Genomic DNA, 27,048 nt, shown 5'->3' on the forward strand with positions numbered 1-27,048 from the left:
TGAGTGCAAAGATTTATGTCAAAAAACAAAACATCAACATCTGGGAGCTACCGCATCTCCTCTTGGCTGCTCGTTTGGAATGGATTCTCAGTGTCGCTTTCCGCCTCTTTCTGGCCCTGGGAGAGGACAGCAAGAAATAAAGAATGAAGCCCATTAAAAATAGTCATTTTTAATCAGAAATGAACGCTGCTTTCGAAACCCCCAAGGCTGGAGGGAACGTGATGCAGGCAGCGGGGCTGCGGGCTTAGCCCTGGGATTGCGGGGAGAGAGAGCCCCCTGCCGGGCGCGGAGTGGCGCCCTCCCTCCCAGGTCCCCGGCCGCTGTTCGGGGTCGGTTCCCTCCAGATTTCACAGCCGCGGCAGCAGCAGGAGCGCGCACACGCCTGCGCCCACCGCACTGCGGCGGTGCTTAGCGTCCCAGCCGCGAGGCAGTCACGTGGGTGCGGCCCGGGCAATCCTGGGGCCGCCTCCGCAGGCAGTCAAGCCTGCCGCCTGGGCGCTCCTCTGGTCAGGGCGAACCTGTGCCTGCCTTCCCTAATGGGGGGAAAGGGAGGCTGCGAAAGAGGAACCCTAGGCCTTGAGGAATGTGTAGTGCAGATCCAAGTTCACACTTCGCTCTTAAGCTGGGCCACGCGGGGCCTAAAGGAGCAGGGATTGGATCCTGATATCTGGGTCCAGATCAACTCTGCTACCGCCAAGTAAGTGACCTTGAACAAATGTACCTCCCAGAGCCAGCGTCTCATCTCATCATCTGTAAAATGGGAATAATAGCACCAGTCTCATGGGGAAGCTGTGAAAAGTAAATGAGAAAAGATGCGAAATATTTAACACAGTGCACATATACATAAAATTTAATAAATGTTAGCTATTAGAATGAAGCCCATTAAAAATAGTCATCAGGGATAAAGGCTCAAATTCTCATCATAGCCCACAAGGCTCTTATAACCCGTGCTCCTAGCTCTGCAGCCTTGGAGAGGTCACTGACCCCTTCCATCACTGGGTTACAGCTGCATTAACCTTGACTTCCACCCAGTAGCCTAGTTCCTATCTGCCTCAGGACCTTTGCATCTGCTCTTCCCTCTGCCTGGATGGCTCCTTCTCACCTTTTCTTCAACCCAGCCTGCCCTTTCTTTGGGCCTCAGTTACTTGTCACATTGTCTAGGAAACTATTCCTGATTCCTTTCTGCCCAAAATATAGTTTCTCTGCACTATGCTCTCCTAGCAGCCCAGCTTCTCCTTCCTAGCAACCTTCCTAATTGAAATGTAGCATCAGTTTTGTTATGTTTCCTGCCCATCACCCCCTGGACAATTCACTGCATGAAGCCAGGAGCCCAGCCTATTGCATTTGTGGCTGTATCCTCAAGCCCCCAGACAGTGACTGGCCTGGGCTCTCCGTTTGTGGTAAATGACCCAGAGTGGATGGTGGGATTCAGGCCAGAGGGAATCCTGGGTCTTCTACATTGTTCCACCAGTTCCTTCCAAGAGTAAACATTCATTTATTAAGATCTATATGCTAGGTCCTGTGTTGGGCACCAGAGACACAGATTCATACAATTCAGTCTCTGACTTAATGGAGCTTGTAGTTCAAAGGCAGAGATGGATATGTGAACAGAAGACAAAGACAGCAATGGGGGTGGTCGTTCCTACAAGGACAGAATCCTTGGCTCCAAGTTGCATAGAAGGACTAAGCCGAGTGCTCTACTTGCATTATCTAACTAAAACTCACAACGATTAGAGAGGCCTATTATCATCCCCATTATACAGATGAGACATAAAGAATTTAAACAGCTTGCCTAGTATCACAAAAAGAGTAAACGCAGAAGCACGATTCAAACAGGCGCACACACATTCTGATTCAGAGCCAGAGCTCTGAACTACTTGGTCACGCTGCCTTGAGAAAACCACTGTGAGATTACCCATCTCCCATCTTCATGACTCCAGTTCTGTGCTGGGTAGAGTGCAGCCCTGCCCCTCCTGGGTTCCTGCCAGTAGGACTGCCACCTGCCACCACCCAGGAGCAGAGAGGAGGTAGGGAGAGCCGGGAGGAGGGGCGGGGAAAGCAACCATCCTGTTTCACACGTGGCGCTTAATGAGGAATGTTCACAAGGGCGGCAAAGGGGACCTGCAATAGCTCAGCTAAAAACAGGAGCATCTCTGGCTTCCCTGCTGCCAAATCCCCAGTGCTTGAGGGAGGCCCCAGCCTAAACCCAGCTCAACGCCCTGAGGGTGTTGCTCTCACCATTCTCACCCACTTCCAAGCTCCACTGATCCTGCTACACTTCCTCTCACCACCTGGGGCTTTTTTTAAAGGTTGAATTCACATCCTCCATTTGCCCTCATAATGGCAGCTCTGCTTGCCCTCATAGAACTTAAAAGAGTCAGTCAGCACGGGGCTTGGAGGCTTCTGGGAGAGTTGTTCTTCAGAGCCTTCTCTGCTGAGGCCTGGCGAGGTCGGGTGTGGGGTTCCTTTGAGAATTTGGTGAGACCACCTGCCTTTTTCACATCTCCCTGCCCTCCAGCTGTCAGAAAGCTGCATCCTCCACCAGCATCTGGGGAATTCCGACAGGTGGATCTGAGGTCACAGCAGGACATCTAATGGATAAACCTAGCAGGTTGTGGAGGCCTGGACTGGAACTCAGGAAAGAGGGCAAAGGTAAGGCTAATGATTGTTACTATTTTGGGCTCCGTGTGCCAGGCACTGTGCTAACTAAGCTTTACATGTGCTCCATTTCACAGATAAGGAAGTGAGGCTCAAAAAATTCAAGTAACTTTCCAAAGTTCACACACCCAAGAAAGTGGTGGAGGATTCAAACCAGGATTATTAGGATTCCAGAACCCAAGCTCTTAACCACTGTAGTCTCATTTAAGAGTCAACAGCACAGAGGGAGCTTAAGAGCAACAGGGAAAGAATGGACATGTGGATGATGCTGGTACTAGGGGTCAGAAGGAAGAAGCAGCACTGCCAGATACAGGAGAATGGTTAGGAGATAAACAAACGAGAGACGTAGGACCAGGGAAGCTGGAGAGGAGACAGTTGTAAGGGCCTGATGCAAAAGAAGGCAATTTTCACAGGACCCAGTGACTAGCTGGGTATGGAAGTGTCTGACCCCTTTGGGGTATCTGGACAGATCATGAGAAACCCAGAAAGAAAGCCAGGGAGAAAGGGCTCACTTTGTTGCCTCCTGAGTCTATAATTCTGGTCTTTTCTGGGTCCCAGCTGTCTCCTGCCCATGGGATCCATTAGATGTCCTGGCCACTCTTCCATACCCTGATAAAACTTCTTCAAAATCTAGCTTCAGTGAATTTCTAATACTTGCAGAAACAGTCAAAACTAGTGTGGGATCGTGAGAAAACCTTAACCAGAGGAAAAAAAGAAAAAGAAAACTAGTATGGGGGAGGGCAGAGAAGGAAGAGTTGAGCCAACAATGAGTTCAAGATTCCTTTCCTGGGTGGCTTGGGGAAAGTACACAGTAGCCAGAAAAACGGAAGTGGACAATGAGGTTTTGTGTGTAAGATTTAGGGCATGGATGGCCAACTGAGTCAAGTGCTCTGGGTCAAGAGTCTGACTGAGCAAAGGTCCACTGGTAGTTAATGAGGTGGTCTTTGATGACGCTAGTGACCCCTATTTCAGAAGAACAGGGATGGAAGCTGGGAGACAAGGCTGAAAAGTGAAGGAGTCATGCAGAAATGGGAGGCAGCATGTGTTTTACTTAATTAAGAAATCTGGCAGTAGGGAGAAAGAAACACAATGGTAGCTGAAAAGGGCAGGAGGATCAAATAAAGGATTTTTCCCCCAAGATTGGAAAGGCCTGTACATATTTCACAGGCAGAAAGAAAAAAGGTAGGAGGAAGATGTATGTTTTGGCATGAGGGTCAGGATAATTATAGAGACAAGGTTCTAAAAGGGACAGGAAGGGACTGGGACTGAGAACAAACACAGAGTTTAGCCTTAGAACAAAGGGAAGAGACAGACCTCTCCAACTGAGTCTGTGTTCTTGTCATTTCCGCCAAATCATAAACACGCCTTATATTTATTTGTTCAGTGTGCAGCTAACGTCCAAGTGTACTCACAGCTGCTCTCAAGTTAGATTTTTCTTCGTCATCATCATATATAGCTACCATTTATAGACCGTGTGCCCAGCAGTTTAACTGTGTCATCTCAATAGAAGAGTACAATTATCATTCCCATCATACAGACGAAGAAACTGAGGGAAAAGATATTATAATGACCTTGACCAAGGTAACCCAGCTGATAAGGGAGACAGCTGTGTTGGATGTTAGACAATTCAGTTCTAGAATCCCCGCTCTCCTGCGCTGCTTCCTGACACTTCACGGAGTTCAGAATAATTGCCTCTAGAGAGTAGGATTAGAGGGTAGAGAGCGTGTGGCAGAGGTCTGCTGTCTTTTGATATAAGCCTTTAGTATTATTTGACTTTTTACTAGAGTAGGAGCTTTTCAACAGCCATAATTTATCTGGGGGGTCAAATCCACTGAGCTTGGCTTGCTCTATACTCTGTGCCAGTGGGCTCTTCCTTAATATACGTCACTCTTAAGTATAAATTGACCTCTGACCAACCCCACATCCAGATTCCTACCAGGTAGGTTTTCTGATACGTTCTTTAAAAAGAAATTAAACAAAACAAAAATATTTGTATAAACACATTTGCCCTTTTTTTTTTTTTTTTTTTTTTTTTTTTTGAGACAGAGTCTTGCTCTGTCACTCAGGCTAGAGTCTGTGGAACGATCTTGGCTCATTGCCTTCACCTCCTGGATTCAAGCTATTCTCCTGCCTCAGCCTCCCAAGTAGCTGGGATTACAGGCATCTATCACCACACCTGGCTAATTTTTGTATTTTTAGTAGAGACGGGGTTTTGCTATGTTGGCCAGGCTGGTCTCAAACTCCTGATCTCAAGTGATCTGCCTGCCTCAGCCTCCCAAAGTGCTGGGATTACAGGCATGAACCACCACATCCAGCCATTTGCACTCTTTTATAATAAAAATCCCAGCTGGGTGGCTCACGTCTGTAATCTCAACACTTTGATCAGACCTCTGCTCCTGAGGTCAGGAGTCTGAGACTAGCCTGGCCAACATGGCAAAACTCCATCTCTACTAAAAATACAAAAATTAGCCAGGTGTGGTGGCACAGGCCTGTGATCCCAACTACTCAGGAGGCTGAGGCAGAAGAACTGCTTGAACCCAGGAGGCGGAGGTTACCATGAGCCAAGATTGCACCACTACGCTCCAGCCTGGGTGACAGAGCAAGGCTCCATCTCAATATATACACATGTATATATATATATAATCTCCACTAATAGAAAGCAAAAGCAAAAAGAGCTAGTATCAGTTCTGAGGAGATGTGATGACTCAGGTTTTTCAGTGCAGAAAGTGAGGTCACTAGCCTAGAGGGGACAGGGTGAAAATGAGGGATTGACCCCCTCTAATCCATCCCCACACAGCAGTCAACAGCCTTTCTTAGATCCCTGTGGCCTGGTCACTCCCCTGCCAAAACCCTTACTAGGGGTCCCACACCTTCAGGACAGAGTCCAAACATCTTGAGGGCTTACAAGGTGTTATGACCTTGCTCCCTTTACCTCTCCGTACTAAAGGCCTATCACTACCCCATCACCATCACTCCCTGCCTCCCTCCCAGCTCCAGCTGCACTGATCTTAAATTGTGCTTTCTTTTCCTCCCTGATCTTTGTATCAGCTGTGTCCCCAGCCCGAACTGGGCTTTCTTTTCCTTTCCTTCTCCTGGTTAGTTCCCAGGCCTCATCATTCAGGTTAGTTTAGCATTGCTGCTTCCAGGAAGTCTTCCTGACTTCCATGCCTAGGTTATGGGTCTCCCCTGGGTGTTCCCATAGCACTTGCTCACCTCCAAAGTCTACTTCCTAGTATTCGTGACCTTGCGTTTTCCCCTCCCACACTGATTCCAGGCTGACCCTGTGAATTGCTTTAACCAACAGAGTGCAGAAGGGATGATATGCCAGTTCCGCCAGCTTCCACTTGTGTAATTTTGGAAGCTCTAAGCAACTGTGTAAGAAGTTCAGCCACCCAGCTGGAGAGGACATGTGGAGCAAAGGGGCCCTGAGACTACATGGAGAAAGAGGCCAAGCCTTTCCAGTGCCCTACTTGAGTCTTCATATGACTACAGTTCCAGCTGCCATCTGACTACAACCTCATGAGAGACCCCAAGTGAGACCAGCAGAATTGCCCAGCTGAGCCCAGTCAATTTGCAAAACTGTGGAAAATAATGATTGTTTTAAGCCACTAAATTTTGGCGTGTTTGTTATGCTGCAATAAGTAACTAAAATATCACTCTGTATTTTAATTGCCTACTTTGTTTGCCCTCCTAGGCTATTTTCTGTGAGAGCAGGGACCAACCACGTCCACGGTTTGTTTTTGTTTTTCTCGAGACAGAGTCTTGCTCTGTCACCCAGGCTGGAGTGCAATGGTGTGATCTTGGCTCACTGCACCCTCTGCCTCCTGGGTTCAAGCGATTCTCCTGCCTCAGCCTTCCAAGTAGCTGCGATTACAGGTGCACACCACCACACTCGGCTAATTTTTTGTTTTTTAGTAGAGACGGGGTTTCACTATGTTGGCCAGGCTGGTCTCAAACTCCTGACCTCGTGATCTGCCCACCTCAGTTTCCCAAAGTGCTGGGATTACAGGTGTGAGCCACTGCCCCCAGCCCACATCCATGTTTTAAAATTGTTATATGCTTAGGATATCTCTTAGCACTAAATAAGCTCTCATATATTTGATTACTGCATTTTAAGAATGCCTACAAAAATGAAGGCAACAAGTATCTAGAACACTCGCCGTGGTGAGAGTACACAAAGTACACAATGGCATGTGTGGTCATCATGAAAGGTGATTAAATGGACAGCGGACAATAGGTTCCCAATGTCAGACACACAGCTTACCTTTGTGGAGGGATTGAGTCAACTTGAGGGACTGCATAGAGGGACTAAACCACAATCCAACACCATAGAGTTTGGGAGCAGAAAAGAAAGGCTGATGGCTTGAGGCCTGGCAGTTGAAGCAGCTGCCATTTCCCACAGTGCTCTCGTGAGCTGCACTGAACAGGTGATCTGCTGTGGGCTCCAGCCACCCTCACCATCCACCTTCACACAAGTCATCTGCTGATGTTCCCGTTTATGGGGACAAGAGATGCCATGTTATTCTATACATGGGGACAGATGTCCTATTCTCTCCTTCAAAACTTTTCATCTAGCTTCAAACAGGGAGAGCCCTCAATGAATGTCTGTATGTGCAATGAATACATTTCCACTCAAATCAGCAAATCCCCAGACTGGGGTCTGGTACCCTTGGCTGTAATAATCATTAATACATGGTATTCTGTCAATAGGCATTGTTTGGATATATTCTTTGGGCTGACAATTTATATCAAGCTCTATATGGGACACAAAACAGGAAAATGCTATTCCTGCCCTGAGGGAGAACACTGGGAAGGGTAGTTACAAACATGAGATAAATATCACGATAGCATATAATTACTGCTAAACTGTGTAGTAAGAAATTAAGTGCTATAGGAATTGGCAAAAAAAGGGAGCAGGGAGGGCTGAAACAGTTGAGTCTATACTGAAGAGCTGGGATTGGGCTAAGACTTGAGAAATGACACAAACTATGGATAGTCTGAAAGGAAGGAGGGTACAAAAGATCCAGGAGGAAGAGCAAAGCCAAACCAGCATACTTGTTTGTTACATTATTTTGGGGGCCGCCACACAAGGAATGTGAAAGGTGGCTGTCCCAAATCCCAAAGCAAGGCTATTTCTGAATATCAAACTTCCAGGCCTTTATTTATGGTTTCCTCTGCTTGCAATGCCTTTCTTCCTTCTCCACCTGGCAAGCCCTTACTCATATTTAAAGGTCCTGCTCAAATGCAACTATTTTTCTGAAGCCTTCGAAGGGATCCCACAACCCATTGCTCATGTTTCCATGGGACCATAATCTATTACACTTGCCTACTTACCTCCCCTACTACTATAATTAACAGCAACTTAAAACACTTACTGGGCTTTTATTATGCTAAACATTTTTATTTATTTATTTTTTGAAGGGTATTCCTGAAACACCAAGCTAAACTTTTTTTTCTGAGATGGAGTCTTGCTCTGCTGTTAGGCTGGAGTGCAGTGGCCTGATCTTGGCTCACTGCAACCTCTGCCTTCCGGGTTTAAGCGATTCCTCTGCCTCAGCCTCCCGAATAGCTGGGACTGCAGGTGCATGCCACCACACCCAGCTAATTTTTTATATTTTAGTAGAGACACGGTTTCACCATGTTGGCCAGGATAGTCTTGATCTCCTGACCACGTGATCCGCCCGCCTCTGCCTCCCAAAGTGCTGGGATTACAGCAAGCCACCGCACCCGGCCCATGCTAAACATTTTTAATGTATTATTTTATTGAAACCTCACAACAATTACATGAGGCATTATTTTCCCTATTTTATGGATGAAGCTCCTGAGACTTAGTGTTAAGGAACCTGCACAAGATAACATAGCTAGAGAGTAAGCAAGCTGTGATTCCAACCTAGATTTGTGGGACTCCAAAGCCCACTCTTTTTTTTTTTTTTTTTTTTTGGAGACGGAGTTTCGCTCTTGTTACCCAGGCTGGAGTGCAATGGCGCGATCTCGGCTCACCGCAACCTCCGCCTCCTGGGTTCAAGCAATTCTCCTGCCTCAGCCTCCTGAGTAGCTGGGATTACAGGCACGCGCCACCATGCCCAGCTAATGTTTTGTAGTTTTTAGTAGAGACGGGGTTTCACCATGTTGACCAGGATGGTCTCGATCTCTTGACCTCGTGATCCACCCGCCTCGGCCTCCCAAAGTGCTGGGATTACAAGCGTGAGCCACCGCGCCCGGCCTCAAAGCCCACTCTTAATCCACTGGACATGTTCCTGGAAGCCACAAATGCTCTTTCCTCATCTGTCTTCTCAGATCCTAGGACGGGCTGATATATGGCTCAAAAGTTGTTTAATGGCCAGGCACGGTGGCTCAAGCCTGTAATCCCAGCACTTTGGGAGGCTGAGGCGGGTGGATCACCTGAGGTCAGGAGTTTGAGACCAGCCTGGCCAACATGGTGAAACCCTGTCTCTATTAAAAATACAAAAATTAGCTGGGTGTGGTAGTGGGCGCCTGTAACCCCAGCTACTCCGGAGGCTGAGGCAAGAGAATCGCTTGAACTCGGTAGGTGGAGGTTGCAGGGAGCCAAGATCGCACCATTGCATTCCAGCCTGGACGACAGAGCTAGTATCCGTATCCAAATAAAAAGTTGTTTAGCAAATTGATACAACTTTCAGGCCATATGCCTGGGTCTAAAAGCAGGTGTCCCCGGTACACTTTTACCCCAGCTAGAGAATTCCACCCATCTTAAAGTCACATACCCGGAGGAAGGGGATAGGGAGAAAATCTAAACACCTTACACTTGAATGTGAGCTCCGTTATTTCAAGGATTCAAGTCTGGTGAAAGAGGGACTATTCTTTTCCACAAAAGAACAAACACACAGATAACATCTGCCACGTCTGAAGACCGGGGTTCTAACAGGGCGCGGAGGTGTCTCAGGTATTTTGAAAGGAGCTACCCAAGAATCCCAGTCTGTCAGGCCAATCATTCCATCTGACCCTATTTGGCGCGGATTGGGGCCCAGACAAGGTAAGGGGTTGGCATGAAGCTGCACAGTGAGACAAAGCTGGGCCGGAGCTAGAAGCTAGAATCAAAGCCTTGCCCTGCGCGGTTTCTCGTCACCTATGCAGTTGGGCCCTGCCCTGGCATCTCCAGGCAGGTGGCCTTGGATGGAAGCTCGGCCTACTGGCTTCTTTTGTTGGACCCCGGGGCTCCTCTCCTCTGCCACGGAGCTTGGTTACTCCCATCTCCTCAAGCCTAGGGCCTGGGAAAGCCTTTCCTCGTTCGCGGCCTCAGCGTCTGCAAGGTCCTCTTGCCCCCCCGAAGCCGCTCCAGCCCCGCTTCTCAACGGTCAAGCTTCCGAGCGGCTCGCTTTGCCACCTGCAGTCTCCAGCCTGTGCGTGGCAACGCCAAGGACCTCCCCCACGGAAGGCTGGGCCCACATCCCCATGCCCTTGCCGCACGTCACCTCCACGCTGGCCCGGAATACGCCTCCTCCCTGCACTTCCTCTCCGCAGCGCAGTCTTTCCGGCCAGGCTCCCCTCTAATTGGCCGGCTCAGAACTTCCTCGGGGACTTGGCCACTCGGGGGCAACGCGGCGGCCTCTCTAGCCGCTGTCCCGACGTTCGGTCTCGCCCTTTCGGCTGCGAGCTCTTTATGGTGCCGGCAGCGACATGTGGCGCCTCCCGGGACTTCTGGGCCGAGGTAAGGGGCGTCCGAGCAGCGAGCACCACTCGTGGCCGAGGAGATCCAACTGAATTGGTTGCTGGCCAGAGTAAACAGCGAAAGCGATTGGGGGCGGGGTTAGAGCTATGGAAGGCGGGGCCTGAAAGGGGGCGGGGAAGTCAAGGGCTGTTGGAATTTGAGATGTGGGTGGGCCTAGCGAGAAGAGGGTGGAGTCCAAGGAGATGGGTGGGACTATTGGGAGGGGGAGGAGTCCAATGGCAGGGGATGGAGGAATTACAGACGATTAGGGGCCAATGGAGTAGGCATAGCCAGTGGAGAGAGGAGAGGTTTAGAGACAAAGCGCCCCAAACATTATTGAGAGTATGTGTATAAACGTCTAGTCATCTTACAACAGTGGTTGGCAGCCACGGGAGAGCAGCAAAATCACATGGACGTTTTTTTTTTTTGCTTTTTGTTTTTTTTTTTTTTGAGACGGAGTTTCGCTCTTGTTACCCAGGCTGGAGTGCAATGGCGCGATCTCGGCTCACCGCAACCTCCGCCTCCTGGGTTCAAGCAATTCTCCTGCCACAGCCTCCTGAGTAGCTGGGATTACAGGCACGCACCACCATGCCCAGCTAATGTTTTGTAGTTTTAGTAGAGATGGGGTTTCACCATGTTGACCAGGATGGTCTCGATCTCTTGACCTCGTGATCCACCCGCCTCGGCCTCCCAAAGTGCTGGGATTACAAGTGTGAGCCACCGTGCCCGGCCCACATGGACGTTTTTTAAAAAGTGGATGCTTTACTCTGAGATATCTTAGTTTATTGGTTCTGGGGTTCTAGAACCAATTGGTTCTGGTGCTAGAATTTGTAGTAGATAAAAGATTCTCATGTGTATCCGTGTTTAAAAACCTCTGCTGAGGCAGATGACAGTGATTCCTGGGTTTTTGTTGAGATATCTGAGTTTTGGTTGTTCTTTGTAGCTCTTCCCCGTACGCTGGGACCTAGCCTCTGGAGGGTGACTCCCAAGTTCACCAGCCCAGATGGGCCTCAGACTACCTCCTCCACCTTGCTGGTTCCTGTGCCTAACCTTGACAGGTAAGATACTGCCATATTGCCACTCATTTCCTCCCCTGGTCTCCCTTTGGTCCTACTTTGTAGAGAATTTGACAGCCTCTTATTGCATCATCTAGGTCGGGTCCCCAAGGCCCAGGCAGGAGCAGGGGCCCAAGGTCCCATGGATGGAAGGATGCCTTCCAGTGGATGTCTGCCCGTGTCTCCCCGAACACCCTACGGGATGCCATATCATGGGTAAGGTATCCCCAGTCCTGTCCTTGGCCTTCAATGTAGATGAGAATGATCCTGCATAGGTGTATAGTCTTAACCTGAAAACGAGGGCTAGGGAATAACTGTGTCCATTTAACAAGTAACCCATGGCATTGGAGCATATTCAAGGAGATATTGCCATTTCCCCCAGCCCACCATGTATGTTTTCCTCATTTCATTCAGTAAACATTTATTTAACACCTTCTCTGGGCCAGGCATTTTTGCTAGGTACTAGGGACATAGCAGAGAACAAGATAGATACATTCTTGCTTTCATGGATCTTACAATAAATAATAATACATAGCATTATTTATTAATGTAAAGTATTATACATTGCATTATCTTGTATAATCCTTACAAAAATCTTACAAAGGAAATATCACCTTCATTTTACAGATGAGGAAACTCAGTCTTTGAAATATTAGGTAACATGCTTAGAGACTCACACCTATTAAGCGGAGGAGCCAGATTTAACTCTGGAGTTCATGTTCTACTGCTTGGTTGCTGTATCTAATACAGAGCCTAGCCCATAATAGTTGTTCAGTAAATATTCGTTGAATCTGATCTATAAGGTCAGATTCTTAGTAATGAACACTAAGTCTCATAGGGCAGAATCTTTTGCTTTTCAGGCAAAATTCTAGGTAAAAGTTCTGCTTATAAGATCTTCTGAATGAAGTTGACACACATATCGCTCTCATGTCTGTCACAGCCTATCCCTGCTGCTTTCATGCTGTGTACTTTGGACAAATGACTTGACCTCTGTGAGCCTTGGCTTTCTCATCTGTAAATTGGTGTCATCAGCACAGCTGAGCCTCGGATGTCTCCACGACAGGGTTACCTCTCTCTGGGGACCTGTGGACTAAGGTCATATCATACCCCGAAGGGAGGAACATTTTCCCATATTGCCAAAGATGATCTGAGCTCTAAGGCTGTCCCACAGTAAGAAGTAGGAAGAGGGCCTGGATTCCAGAAGTCCTAATGCCTCCCTGTGCTCTGACACTACTGTTCATATGAAAGGGTCTGCACACAAGCTGTCCCCAGTGCCACAGATACGTGTCTCTGTTCTTCACAGTACTGGTACCTTTTCTTCTGGCTTTAGCTCACAAATCACCTCCACAGAGAGGCTCTCCCTGACTCCTTGTCTTGTCACAACCCCTCTTATGCTCTGCGTAACTCCGATTTGTTTCCTTCTTGGCATTTAGCATCAGTAGTAGTTGTTGCATTTATTTCTCTCTGTACTTGTGTTTTTTCTTTTTAAACACAAGATATAAACTTCATGAGGGCAGAAACTATGTCTGTCTTACTTGCTATTGTATGCAGTGCCTGTTGCAACAAGTACCTTGGTGGACCTTTGTGTTTTTTTAGGAGTACAGTGCACAGTCTTGGCTCACTGCAACCTCTACCTCCCAGGTTCAGGCAATTTTCATGCGTCAGACTCCTGAGTAGCTGGGATTACAGACGTGTGCCACCATGCCTGGCTAATTCTTGTATTTTTAGTAGAGTTTTTAACCTTCTACTTTCAACATAGAGCTTCTCCATGTTGGCCAATCTTGAACTCTTGGCCTCAAGTGATCTGCCTGCCTCAGCCTCCCAAAGTGCTGGGATTAAAGGCATGAGCCACTGTGCCCGACACTGGGTCAACCTTCTTAAGCATAACACAAAGAGGGACAGGGTAAACTAAGCAGTCTCTGGGATAAGAGCTAGCTCAGGTCTCCTGCAGACCTGTGAGAGAAGAAACATCTTTACAAAGCTTACACCTGGAGATGTGTGTGTGCTGGGGTGATTGATTGGGGTAATGGGAGCTGGTAGAAGGAGGGGTTGTACAGGACTGGAAAGAGAGCCTAACGGGAACTCTGACCTGTTGCTATATTTGCAACTAGGTGCCAACCTACCCCATTATCTTTTTTTTTTTTTTTCATATGGAGTCTCACTGTCACCTAGGCTAGAGTACAATAGTGCAATCAATCTCTGCTCACTGCAACATCCACCTAATGGATTCAAGCGATTCTTCTGCCTCAGCCTCCTGAGTAGCTGGGATTACAGGCGCCCGCCACCACGCCTGGCTAATTTTTTGTATTTTTTAACAGAGACAGGGTTTTACGATATTGGTCAGGCTGGGCTCAAACTCCTGACCTCAGGTGATCCACCCACCTTGGTTTCCCAGAGTGTTGGGATTACAGGTGTGAGCCACCATGCCCAGCCTACCCCATTATCTTTTTGCTGGCGTAGTCTTTGCTTATTTAGTTACTCGGTCAAGCACTTATTCCGCTTATTCAATTTGTACTTGTATCTCATCCCTACTGTATCTTAGCACACTGTGCTGTACTTGGGCACCAGAGATACATTGATGAGTAAAACATACACGGTCCCTGCCCATGTTGTGCTTATAGACTAACAGGAGAGACAGACCTTAGATAAATAATTCTAGAGATGATTGTTTAAATGCCATTGTGGTCAGGGCTCCAGAGAAGTTCTGGTGCTGTGAAAGTCTGTAGCAGAGGAGATGCCCCCCTGGATTTCCTGAGGAAGTGGTGTTTGAGTGTAAGGCTGAGTCTGACGGAGTTGACTGGCGAACGACCATGTCCTTAATGTGCTGTCTCTCCCAGGGCACTCTGGCCGTGCTGGCCCTGCAGCTGGCAAGGCAGATCCACTTCCATGCATCCCTGCCAGCAGGACCTCGCCGAGTGGAACACTGCTCCTGGCACAGTCCCCTGGGCCGTTTCCTTTCATCTCCCCTGTGGCACCCATGCTCCTGTGAGTTGTCAGTCCTGGGGACAGGAGGGCTGGGCTGGGAGTTTCTCTGGGCCAGGAAGTATCTCTGGACACACCTCAGGAAAAGAGCTGTCAGCAGCTCCTTGCCTTTCCTATCTGAAGTCAGAGGAAGAGAAATTGGGGAAGTTCTATCCACCCAGGGTGTGGGCCACGCCTGCCCCTCAGTGTCTTTCCATTTCCTCCCATCACTTCCAACTGAGGGAGCCCCACAGGTCCAGACCACTTTCAATTCTGGGTGTGGTTTCCTGTCCCACATTCAACCAGTTAGGTTATTCTCTGGTCAGTCACTCAGTCATTCATGAATAAATGAATCTTTATTGAGCACCTATTATGTGCCATGGTACAGAGGCAACATAGCCTAGTGTTTGAAGCTTTAGAGTCAGATTATAAAGGTTCAAGTCCCAAAACTGCTGCATACTAGTCTTTTTTTTTTTTTTTTTTTTGAGACAGAGTCTCACTCTGTCACCCAGGCTGGAGTACAGTGGCACAGTCCCGGCTCACTGCAACCTCCGCCTCCCAGGTTCAAGTGACTGTCCTGCGTTACCCTCTCGAGTAGCAGGAACTACAGGCATCTGCCACCATCCCCAGCTAATTTTATGTTTTTAGTAGAGACAGGATTTCACCATGTTGGCCAAGCTGGTCTCGAACTCCTGACCTCAGTTTGAGATCCACCCACCTTGGCCTCCCAAAGTGCTGGGATTATAGGTGTGAGCCACTGTGCCAGGCTGCACACTAGTCTTATGTCCCCGAACAAGTCACTTTTAACTTCCTTCTGCCTTAGTTTCTTCATCTATAAAATGGGGTAATAATAAAGCCCACCCTATAGGTTTACTGAGAGGACTAAATGAGTTAATACATATCAAGGACTTAGGGCAGTGCCTGACACATAGTAAATGCGTAGTAATTATTAGTTTAAGCATTAGTTCTTGTCTTTATTGTGATGATAATCATTAGCAATATTACCATCAAAGAAGGTGCTAGGTACTGGGGCTACAACAGTGAGTAAGGTAGATGCCTCCCTGCCACTGAAGAATTCAAGCAGAGGAGTGATTGATGCTTAGGGTGGGAGATCAGCACAAATACAGGCCCCTCTAGACTCCTGTGGAAGGAAGCCAAGGAAGCAGAGAAGGAGGAGTATGAAGGAAGTGTCACAGGAGTTTCCAAATTCTTCCTATGGCCTCTAAAACCTTAGGGAGGACTCAGTCAAGCCCAAGCAGCCTGCACTGATCCTTTTCTGACCTGACCATGTGTTTTTGTTTTGTTTTGTTTTTTTCTTTGAGACAGAGTCTTGCTCTGTCACCTGGGCTGGACTACAATGGCGCGATCTTGGCTCACTGCAACCTCCACCTCCTGGGTTCAAGCAGTTCTCCTGCCTCAGCCTCCCAAGTAGCTGGGATTATAGACAGGCGTATGCCACTGCACCCCACTAATTTTTGTATTTTTAGTACAGATGGGGTTTCACCATGTTGGCCAGGCTGGTCTTGAGCTCCTGACCTCAGGTGATCCACGCACCTCAGCCTCCCAAAGTGCTGGGATTATAGGTGTGAGCCAGTGCACACGGCTCTGACCTGACCACTCTTGCTGGCTCTTTGCAGCACTGCGGCAGCACATCCTCCCCAGCCCTGATGGCCCAGCTCCCAGGCACGCTGGCCTCAGAGAACCCAGGCTTGGCCAGGAAGAAGCCTCAGCTCAGCCCCAGAACCCCTCCTCATACAACTCCTTGAGAGCAGCTCGTCCTCAGGACCCCTCCTCTGAGGAAGGTATGTCCCTTCCTCATGGAATTGGCAGAAGGCAGAGATTGGTGGTGGTGGGGAGCTGGACAGATGGACGTTGGTTGATGCATATTCCCAGAGAAGGGAATTGGCACTCCTGTGAGGTCCCATGCCTTGTGAGGTGATTGAGGGTTATTTCAGTTCCTGGCAAGGGTGCTGGATGGAAAGCCTGGGTAGTCTGGGAGAGATGGAGAAAAGAAGTACAACTTTCTCCTTTGCCCTGGCCGGGTGTCGGCCTTTCCCTTGCAGGTCCCAGTGATTTTGGCTTCCTGCATGCCAGTAGCAGCATCAAGTCCAAGGCAAAACCAGCCCAGCCTCAGCACGCTGGTGAACAGGTATTATCTAGATTTGGCCACCTGGATCCCCGTAACATTCTGTTGGGCAGGTGGCAATCCCAGTGAACCATCCCTTGATGAGTCTTTATGTTTCTTCCCCAGGAACAAGATAAATCAAAAACTCTTTCCCTCGAGGAGGCTGTGACTTCCATGCAGCAGCTCTTCCAGCTCAGTGTTTCCATCGCTTTCAACTTCCTGGGTAACCAAATGGACCCTGCATCAAGGCAGGAGGGTGGGAAAATGAAAAGGGTATGGGGTGGGTCAGATAGAGTCAGGATAGAGAGCGGCTTAAACAAGAGAGATTTTATGTTTTCCCAGGTAGGTAGACCAAATCTGGCATGGTGGCTCAGTGATGGCAGGGACCCATTCTTATGCAAATGTGTCCTGGCGTTCTTAAAACTGGCTCCCATCTTGAGGCAGAGTTTGGCAATTCCAGCTACTACCTGCCTGTCCATATTCTAGCCAGCTAGGAGGGGCAAGGTAGGGAAGCTAAAGGATCACTTCTTCCCTTTAATCTAGATGTTGCACAAATCCTTGTCCAGAATGTAGGCACATGGCCACACCTCGCCATAGAGGATCCTGCCAAGTTACTATGTATGAAGGAGAAAATAAATCTTGGAGGGCACTTAGCATTCTCTGCCACACTTAGGAATGAACAGGCTCCTGAGGTTTGTAGCAGATTCTCAATGTGTGAACAGGAACATTTTCCCCTCATCTGAGGACTCCACATGCCCTTTCACCATTTGTCCTGGTCTCTGCAGTGACTTGGCTTGTTTCAGGCCTTCTAATGTGGAGACTCAGACTCCCCACAGCACCTATTGAGGTCTAGTGGGCAGATAGGCAAGAGGCTGGGATTCATTTGCAACAAATTTATTGAGCATTTACCTTTTGCTAGGTCCTATTTTAGGTACTGGGGATACAGTGATTTGCAAGAAGAAGTCCCTATTCTCAGGGAGCAGAAAAACAATAATTAAGAAACAAATAAAAAGAATCTCAGACGCTGATAAATGTTATGAAGAAAATAGAACAAGGGAATGTGTTAGTGACTTGAGCAAGGAGCAGTTTTTGATTTAGAAGTCCTCTCTGAGCAGAAGACCTTTGATCTAAGAGCCGTCACAAAAACAGCCACTTGTGTTTCAGTCTGGAGAAAGAGCTTTCCACGTGACAGGAACAGTAAGTGCATAAGTCCTGAGGCAGGATTGGATTTTGCTTGCTAAAGGAACAAAAGAAAGGTGAGTGTGGCTGGAGCTGCGAGATCTTGGGAAGGGTGGAAGGAGATGAAGCCAGAACAGCAGGCAGGAGTCAGGTCAGGTGAGGTCTTCTGAGCCACAGTAGAGTATGGATTTTCTAAGTGAGACAGGAAGTCTTTGGAGGACTTTAAGCGGGAGCAGGAAAGGGGACAGTCACATGATCTGATGTACTTTTCCAAAGATCTCTTTGGCTGCTATGTAGACAGACATGGATTGTAGGGTTGCTAGAGGGGAAACAGGAGACCAGGTAGGTGCTGTTAGTGACAGCTCAACAAAGCACGTCAGTGGCATGATCTAGGTTAGAGAAAGGAAAGAGCAACAAGAGTAGATGGATCTGGGTATATTAAGGAGCCAGGTGGGAAACAGGATGATAGTGGGATCCTTTGCACTCTTGAATCTTCTCCCCAAGGGCAGAGGGCTCTGTCAACCCGGGACAGTGAGTTTTCAGGCAGCAGGGAGGCAACTTTATTTAATTCACTGCTGGCTGAATGGAACCTGGTTTCTCCCTCTTTAGCTTTATGTGATTTTGATGGGCAAAGAGTCTCTTCTTGGAATTTTCTTGCCCATCCCTTCATTCATATATTCATTTATTCAGCAAGTGCTTGGCACAGTGGCAGAACACAAAAGGAGCATAAGCCATAATCATGTTTTGCATTTGTATGGTGCCTTCACCCTAGGCAAAGTTATTTCTTCTACATTTCTTTTTCTGCTCTGCCTCCAGGATTTTACAGTCTAATTGAGGAGACAGGATTTGCACTTTTGAAACGGTTTAGAAAAAGGTTTGGTATATTAAGTAAGAGCCAAAAAAGTGTTTAAAGGCTGAGTGTGGGCTGAAGGTTCTAGAGCAGACACAGGATGGGACCTTTGATGGTGGAGGTGGAAAGAGATCTCAGGCAGGAGGGGCAGATGGAGCAAAGGCTTTGAGTTGAGAACTGGCTGTGCCCTGATCCTTTACTGTTTCCTTTTTGTTTGGGCAATGAAAAGAACATGGGCTTTGGAGTTGGACGTTCCTGCATTCAGGTCTTGATGCTGCTGGATTACTGCTCCCAATTTCTTCATGAAACAAGATTAATGGTATCACTTGTATCAGTTAGGGTTTGTTGGTTATGAACAACCTAAACCCACTCTGGCTAACTTAAGCACAAAAGGAATCTGTTGGGATCTATTGACCTGCCAAGCCTCAGAAAGGACAGGAATCAGGGAAGCTCCAGAGACCAAGAGGCAGCCGCTGATAGACAGTATCTTCAGAGTGCTGCTGTCAGAATAAACCTGCAAGGACCGTTTTCTTTCCTTGTCCCAACCAGATCAAGGTTCAGATTCCTAAGAAAAAATCTCTGTGGTTGGCAAGAACGCAAGCACATTGGCAGCACTAGGGGAGGGGTTGTTCCCAACAGGAAATCTGGATGCTATTACCAAGAGAAGGAGGAATGATTTATAGTAGGGCAGAACCTGTTGCTGGCTGTGGCAAACCAGTGAAATATTCGGAGGATGGAAATATATGCAAAGGGCCAAGTGTAGTAGCTCATGCCTGTAATCCCAGCTGCTTGGAAGGCTGAGGCAGGAGAATCACTTGAACCCAGGAGGTGGAGGTTGCAGTGAGCCAAGATTGCACCACTGTACTCCAGCCTGGGCAACAGAGCTGGACTCCATCTCAAAACAAAAAAAAGGCCAGGTGTGGTGGCTCACACATGTAATCCCAGCACTTTGGGAGGTGGAGGTGGGTGGAACACAAGGTCAGGAGTTCAAGAACAGCCTGGCCAAGATGATGAAACCCCATCTCTCCTAAAAATACAAAAATTAGCCAGGCGTGGTGGCAGGCGCCTGTAACCCCAGCTAGTTGGGAGGCGGAGGCAGGGAATTGCTTGATCCCAGGAGGCAGAGGTTTCAGTGAGCCAAGATGGCGCCATTGCACTCCAGCCTCAGCAACAGAGCAAGACTCCGTCTCGGAAAAAAAAGAAAGAAAGAAATATATGCAAAGTGTCTGGCACAAAAAAAAAGAAAGGGAGGAGGATCAGATGAGGAGTCTGTAGGTACCTGGCTGAGGGTGTGGGGAAGTTCTCTGAGGAAGCTATGAGTGTTTGTGCCCTGTGCCTTCTTATAGGGACAGAGAACATGAAGAGTGGTGACAACAAGGCAGCCTTTTCTTACTTCCAGAAAGCTGCAGCCCGCGGCTACAGCAAAGCGCAGTACAACACGGGCTTGTGTCATGAGCATGGCAGAGGCACCCCCAGGGACATTAGCAAGGTATTCCCCTGCCCCCAAGCCCGTCCCCTGTGCTGGGCTGCTGAGAGCGATGTCTAGAAATGAGCAATGGGCAGGGAAGGGGGAAAGTTTGGCTTCTTTTCCCCACTGGGTTGTAGCCCAGCTGCGAAAGAAAAATAAGAAAGAAGCTGCTAACTTCCAGGAATTTAGACTCAAAAATCAGGGAGGGCAGGGATTTTGCCTTTCTTCTTTGCAAGCGTATTCTCAGCTTAGAAATAGTAACTTGATGAATGGATTAATTAATTTTTTTAAGGTAGGATGAGAACACAAAGAGGTTATATATAAGAATGTATTTCTTAAAGTTGTATGTGAAGGCAAAAAAAAAAAACCTGAAATTTTCTTCAATAGAAAACTGGTTAATTACATCTATTTGGGCCTTAAAATGATGTGCTAGATCTATATTGTCAGGGAAAGACATTCATGGTGTATCATTAAAGTTAAAAAATAGGTTATAAAGTAGTATAGTATGATCTAAGTCTCTCTCTCTCTCTTTGCCCCCCATACACACACACACACACACACACGTGTGTACAAATGCATAGATGTCTAAAATGTATGTGTGTGAGTATGTATAACACATGTGGGAAGATATTTGTAAGGCTGAACACTAACATTTTAAGCAAGAATGATCTTTAGGAGGCTGAATTTCTTGGGATTTTATGTTTCTATTTTTGGTTTATATTTTTAAATTCTGGCTTATCTGAATTTTCTGACTACTCTATAATTATTATATATTACTTAATTAAAATAATTTTTAAAAATTTCACTGAAAGAAAAAGATGCTTACAGAGTTATCAGCTGACTGGGTGTTTCTCCCTTTGCCTCAGGCGGTCCTTTATTATCAACTGGCTGCCAGCCAGGGCCACAACCTGGCTCAGTACCGCTATGCCAGGTGCCTACTACGAGACCCAGCCCCTTTGTGGGACCCTGAGCGGCAGAGGGCAGTGTCCATGCTGAAGCAGGCTGCAGACTCGGGCTTGAGAGAGGCGAGTACCATTGGCAGGGTCTGTCCAAGGTCTCTGGGGCCTGTGGAGCCTGAAACTGACCAAGATGCCTTTTTTTCCTTCCTCCTTGACCACAGGCCCAAGCTTTCCTCGGGGTGCTTTTCACCAAGGAGCCCTACCTGGATGCGCAGAGAGCTGTGAAATATCTTTGGCTTGCAGCCAACAATGGGGTATGAGATCTCTAGTATGCAAGCATGTTGGGGATGAAGCCTGATAAGAGAAGGGATTTTGGAACTGGTACTGAGTTCTGTGCTTAGGAGATTGTTTGATAGGAGCTTTGGGCTAGCTTCAAGCCTTAGCTCTCGCTGACTTACTGTGTGACCCTTGGGCAGTTGCAGGAGTGCGCTGGAGCTGGCTTGCATCAGGCTGTGAGAGCTGCGTGCAGCTTAAAATCTGTGATGGTGGGAATATTTGCACCACAGAAGTTGCTAAATGCCACGAAGCAGCACTTTTTCCCTGCTAGAGACCCAGTTGTTCAACATTTACCAGAACATTATTGGGCCTGGTCACTTCGTGATTGAAACCTATTTCCTCGTCTTTAAAATCAGCATAATACTGTTTGCCTTACCTGTCCACCATTTCACAGGGTTGTTGTGAGGATCAAAATCTAACTGAGATCACAGGTGTGAGAATGCTGTGTAACCTGTACACATGAAAAATGCATCATTTCAAGTGATGGTAACCCAGGGAAATCAGAAGATACATCAGGTGGAGGCAGTAAACAGCGAACACTGCTCAGCCTGGGGTGGGTGGGCATGTCTGGTTGTCTGTGAACTGGGGGCACTGGCATTCAGACAATTGAGATGTGTTCCATGAAGCATTAGTTCCATGGGATGTTTATAAGTCATGAGAGGAAAAAAATGGTTAGGTGGGTTTGGGAAATACTGAGTTAAACAGTTGTTGTTAATGTTGGAAGTCTCAAAGCTTTATGTCACTGTAGATCATCGAAAAGGCCATCTGTGGTTTTCTGTATTCCTCAAATGTATTTAACCAGTGTATCTTTTGAGTTGCATCTTGATGGACTAGGAGTCGTGGATTAAATCAAGCAATATATGTGTGTACCATGATGTCCCTACATAGGGGACTGCTGCTTCCTTTGTTTTCTGGCTAACACACTGATAGCTTCATTGAACTCCTGGGCATCAGAATGCTTTTCCTTGTCTACGCTGTTGCCCAAAGTATCTGCAGTAGTTGTCAAAAGGGGACCAATGTCACCAACCAATATCCAGAGCTGTACCTACCTTACCTTGAAAGAGCCCCACAGAGCCTTTCAAAGTTGGGCAGATCTGCATATCCATATGCAGGGCAAGCCTGTGGGCATGCTGGCCTGCTTTAATCAGACCAGCATGCTAGCAGGAAAAGTGCACAAAAGGATATCTGTCAACAATTTTATATGTGACACTGTCTTGGGACTCAGACCTAACACTTTTCCACCCCACAGGGAATTGTGTCTTCCTGGGTTTGTACTGAGCAGCATTGCAGGGGTGGTGGTTTGGCCTTACATGTGTCCAATGCTGTGTTGGGACCTGGCCTGTAGGCATAAGTCTGCCGTATTTATTGGAGGGACTTTGCCCTGTGTGTTATAGATGTGGGGGCAGAATGTGTAGACAACTCTTCCAGAAATTTGACCATGGTGGGTAGAAGGGAAATGGGACCACGATTGGAAGTCAATAGTGTTTTGTTTTGTTTCTTTAAATTGGGAGAGCGAATATGATTCATATAGTGCATGTAAGCCCTTTTCATATAGCATATTTGATTCTTGCAACAACCTAATAAGGTAGGTGCTTTTAGTATCCCATTTTATAGGTGAGGAAACTGAGGCACCAAGAGGTAGAGTCATGTGCCTGAGTTAACACAGCTGGGAAGTGGTAGAGCTGTGACAGAAGCGTAGACAGCCTGGCTGTGCAGCTGGACACCCGGCCTCTACCTGATCCTGAGCATAGCTCTCAGTGAGAGGAGAAAGGATCCAGAGCCAGGGCAAAGAGCATAGCTTTTTAAAGGAGAAAAATTGCTTTTTCTGGTCAGCCCTTCCAGGCAGAGATTCAGGAAGGCACAGGGTTTTTGGGAAGGTGACTCTCCACCCTTGCCTCCTTGCTGTTTCAGGGCAATGTAGGAGCCCGACTCCCAGGTTTCCTGTAACTGGGCTGAGTGTTTCCTATAGCCTTCCTTGTACATGCTTTCAGCCAGCCTGTGCAAGATAAGCCTCCACACTGCCGTGGCTGGAATCTGCCCCGGTGGAGGGATCCCCTTCTCCTTTGTATTGGGCGAGCTCTGAGCCTCTGGCAGTTCATAATTGAGATCCCTTGCTATGGGGCGGGCCAGGGCTCGGCCTTGACCCTGCATGGATGAAGTCCCAGCATGCCTGACTTTACTTTCCTCCTGCCTTAGCATTTCAGTTCCTCAGTCCTGCGTGTGTGTATCTGTTTGTCTGTCCATTTTCTCCCTTAGGACTCACAGAGCAGGTACCACTTAGGAATTTGCTACGAGAGAGGCCTTGGTGTGCAGAGGAATCTGGGAGAGGCCTTGAGATGTTACCGGCAGTCGGCAGCTCTGGGAAATGAGGCCGCCCAGGAGAGGCTGCGAGCCCTCTTTTCCACGGAGGCTGCAGGTACAGACCCAAGTCCAGGCCAACAGGTCCCTTCCCTAAGCTCAGTACCCTGTGACAGAATAGTATGTGGCAGTAGTCTCTGGTCTCCTTGTCATTTCCAACCCCGGTGGTGGCTAAGAGCACAGCTTTTGCAGTCAAAAAAATCTGAGTTGGTTTTTTTTTGAAACAGAGTTTCACTCTTGTTGCCCAGGCTGGAGAGCAATGGCGCGATCTCTGCTCACTGCAACCTCTACCTCCCAGGTTCAAGCAATTCTCCTGCCCCAGCCTCTGGAGTAGTTGGGATTACGGGCTCCCACCACAATGCTCAGCTAATTTTTTATATTTTTAATAGAGACAGTATTTTGCCATGTTGGCCAGGCTGGTCTCAAACTCCTGACCTCAGGTGATCCACCCGCCTCGGCCTCCCAAAGTGCTGAGATTACAGACATGAGCCACCGCTACCAGCCATACCTGAGTTTTAACCCCCACTGTCACTGAACTTAGACTCCATGGCTTTGCGCCTCAGTTTCTTTACCTCTAAAAATAAAGGCAGTGGTAAAACCTAACTCACTACGTTGCCATAAGGATTAAATGAGATGACTCTAAGGGGCTTAGCACAGCCAGACAGCACAGTAGGTACTGAGCAAATGGTAGCTGCTCTGATGCTTTTATAGGAGAGACAATATCCCAAGGTTGTCTGAGTTACCTTTTAGGGCTCTGAGAGCCCTGCTCACTCATGAGTCACTGGGGTTGGGAGTTAACGATGCCTGGGGAACCAAGCCTTTGAAGAAGTCCTGGCTGCAAAGTAGGAGTCCAGGAATATACAGCATGAGTAATGGCTGCTCTCACCTCTTCTTATAGCCCCAGGGCCCAGCGACCTGACAGTTACAGGACTGAAGTCTTTCTCCAGCCCCTCCCTCTGCAGCCTGAACACCCTGCTGGCAGGAACCGCATGCCTACCACATGCCTCGAGCACAGGGAACCTTGGCCTCCTCTGCAGAAGTCGGCATTTCAGAGCCAGCCCGGAAGCCCCCAGCAGGGCTATCCCCCCACACCCCTGCCCACTGGAAAGGAGCGTCGTCAGACTAGGTTTTGGCTAAGGTGAGATGAAACATAGTCACTGGTGCCTCTTAGGGGCCAGAGGGGGCGGGAGGTTGGATAACAAAAATAGAGCGTCAGCAGCCCTTTCCAGGTAGAAATTCCAGCTAGAGTTCAGGTTCTCAAGCAATTTCACGTACATGCTAGTAAGTAACTGATCGTTCCCCCCACTTGGTAGCCTCACAGATGAGCCTTGGATGCGTTCACAGTCATTTCTGGTCTGTGCACCAAAGGATGCATTCAGTGACCTATGAAGAACCCTGCTGGAGGGTCCACAGACCCTGGTGCTCACCTTAGCCTTTGTGTGTGAGCAAATCACTCACCTTCTCCCTTCCTGTGCCTCAGTTTTCTCACACTTAAACCAGTACCACTCTTTGCCAATGTTTGATGTGTGTACCTCTGGTTCACAGGAAGATTTCTGGTGGCATTCAAGTTAATATTTTCTATTTCAGTAGTTATATATTTAACATATAATATAAAAGTATGACTAGCATATTGATCTGCAGTTTGACAGATGTTCTGTCTAGGATAAAGCTAACTTCTAAAAAAAGTGAATCAGGGCCAGGCGAGGTGGCTCGCACCTGTGTTCCGAGCACTTTGGGAGGCCGAGACAGGCGGGACACCTGAAGTCGGGGGTTCAAGACCAGCCTGACCAACATAGAGAAACCCTGTCTCTACTGAAAATACAAAATTAGCTAGGTGTTATGGCACATGCCTGTAGTCCCAGCTACTCGGGAAGCTGAGGCAGGAGAATCGCTTGAACCCAGGAGGTGGAGGTTGCAGTGAGCTGAGATTGTGCCATTGCGCTCCAGCGTTGGCAACAAGAGCGAAACTCCATCTCCAAAAAAAAAAAAAGTGAATCAGTTTAAAGAAAAACATAGCATAAAAGGGAACACAGATCCAGAGAGGTGGCAAAAATCATAGGGGTGGTTCCGTGAGTGGCTGACACTTAGGAAACACTGAATCAGGCCATCCTTGAGACTAGCTCCACGATTCACCTCTATGCATCCCCCGTGGGCTCATAATTGTTTTCATTTCACCTTTGATTTGGAAGGAAGAAGTTTCTCGCCCAAGTGCCTGGATGTGTCTGCTTGACTTTCAGAACTTCTCACTCAGCCCTAAAGATGGAACCTGTGGGTTCTCAGATATATATCACAATTTGAGTCCTGAAGAAGAGGCCAGTTACCCACCCACCTTCCCCCAAACCCTATGCACCTGCGCCAGCACAGTCAAGAAGAGGAGGGTGCGTAGACCCAGGTCTGGCTCTGCCACTTGCTTGGCCATGTCACCTTGAAGCAGTTACCTGATTCCCTGTATTGCTTCCTCAGTTGTAGACCAAAGGCAATGGTGTCTGCCCTCCTGCCTTATAAGACAAATGCAAGGGCATTTCACCAGAGAGGACCTTGGTACTCACTTTGGCCCTGGAGGCCGTGATGCCCATGGGTGCGTGGCTTTATGAGTCGCCAAGCCAGGATGAGGTTACCTGGGTCTCCTGACTCCAGGGTTCTTGTCTGTCAGTTCACACTGCAATTTTATGTGAAAGCATTATTACTGTCCTACCCATGGGAGAGTAAATGTAGATGGAGTGCTAGGAGTCTTGAGCTGGAGAGTATAGATTTTGAGGTCCCCGTTTGGGAAATGTGTGCCAGAAATGTCTGGGTGTTTAATAAAACAGATATTGGATTATCTCATCACTCTTGCCTTGAGTATGTTGGGGAGTGCCAAGGAGATGGGCAGGGGGAGCTGAAAGCTGAGGCTCTGTCCTCATTTCTAAACTCTCCATTAACCAATTTAAAGGATCTTAAAAGCTTCTCCAAGAGAGAGACTTAGGAAAAAAAAGATTTCTGAGTCAACGCTAATGAGTCCAATTACTGAATTTGTGAATAGCTGTTCCCTGGCTTCTGGATGTTAGCCCAAGTTGAATAGCATAGATGTGGCTGAGGGTGGGGGCTGGGAGGGATAGAGGGCCCACCCCCCACAATCCTGTGACTGAGTGGGAAGAGCGACCAGCTTGGTCAGTTCAAAGGTGAGAAGATTTGAGGGAGGATAGTCGTCCACGTTTCCCTCCCTGCTTCCCACCGCACCTCTCTCAACTTCAAATGGTCGTATCACACTTTCTGGCACCTCCCTTTCACCCGGGGAGCCCAGGCGTCCTCTAGCTCCAGCTCCTCGCCTGCTCCCTGCCTCCTTTTCAGGGCTGCCCTGCACACTGGCTCACCGCCATTGAACCCTGCACATGGCTGCCTTCCACAGATGGCACTCCTTGGGAGCAGGGACCTTGTCTTTGTATTCCAAGGTCCCCAGCACTGAGTGAAAACCCCATGCAGGGTAGGAAAC

General features: G+C 48.1%; 1 protein-coding gene and 2 long non-coding RNA genes across 12 annotated transcripts; 2 read left to right on the forward strand and 1 right to left on the reverse strand.

The window, feature by feature from the left end:
• On the reverse strand, positions 1-10,239 carry LOC116524220. Its single transcript, XR_004257239.1, has 3 exons — positions 10,110-10,239; positions 722-789; positions 1-116 (listed from the first exon to the last, which is right to left on the reverse strand). It is a non-coding gene; the product is annotated as an uncharacterized LOC116524220 (long non-coding RNA).
• LOC116524273 lies at positions 2,468-6,376 on the forward strand. Its single transcript, XR_004257255.1, has 2 exons — positions 2,468-2,652; positions 5,963-6,376. It is a non-coding gene; the product is annotated as an uncharacterized LOC116524273 (long non-coding RNA).
• Positions 10,157-26,402, forward strand: DELE1 (DAP3 binding cell death enhancer 1). 10 transcript variants are annotated; one of them, XM_032300986.1, is made up of 14 exons: positions 10,157-10,345; positions 11,289-11,403; positions 11,499-11,616; positions 14,238-14,385; positions 15,999-16,163; positions 16,404-16,510; positions 16,613-16,709; positions 18,482-18,553; positions 19,862-20,004; positions 20,850-21,008; positions 21,104-21,196; positions 23,475-23,634; positions 24,475-24,714; positions 25,766-26,402. In XM_032300986.1, the coding sequence occupies exons 1-13, from the start codon at positions 10,315-10,317 to the stop codon at positions 24,711-24,713; spliced, it is 1,647 nt and encodes a 548-aa protein (XP_032156877.1). In that variant the 5' UTR covers positions 10,157-10,314; the 3' UTR covers position 24,714; positions 25,766-26,402. The 10 variants fall into 10 exon arrangements, with proteins under 10 accessions (XP_032156877.1, XP_032156789.1, XP_032157048.1 ...); XM_032300898.1 differs by having other exon boundaries at positions 25,814-26,402; XM_032301157.1 differs by having other exon boundaries at positions 16,425-16,510; positions 25,814-26,402.
• The last annotated feature ends 646 nt before the right edge of the window (positions 26,403-27,048 follow it).

This window comes from Sapajus apella, unplaced genomic scaffold (assembly GCF_009761245.1).
Source record: "Sapajus apella isolate SASKATOON/1434 unplaced genomic scaffold, GSC_monkey_1.0 scaffold1, whole genome shotgun sequence".
In the NCBI taxonomy this organism is placed as follows: Eukaryota; Metazoa; Chordata; class Mammalia; order Primates; family Cebidae; genus Sapajus; species Sapajus apella.

Excerpts from the sequence above, each read along its gene's own strand:
- DELE1 (XM_032300986.1), top strand. The coding sequence starts at position 10,315 with ATGTGGCGCCTCCCGGGACTTCTGGGCCGAG. Across the intron at positions 18,554-19,861 it reads AAAAAGGTTTGGTATATTAA|GGACAGAGAACATGAAGAGT; the intron begins GTAAGAGCCAAA and ends GCCTTCTTATAG. Across the intron at positions 21,197-23,474 it reads GGCTTGCAGCCAACAATGGG|GACTCACAGAGCAGGTACCA; the intron begins GTATGAGATCTC and ends TTTCTCCCTTAG.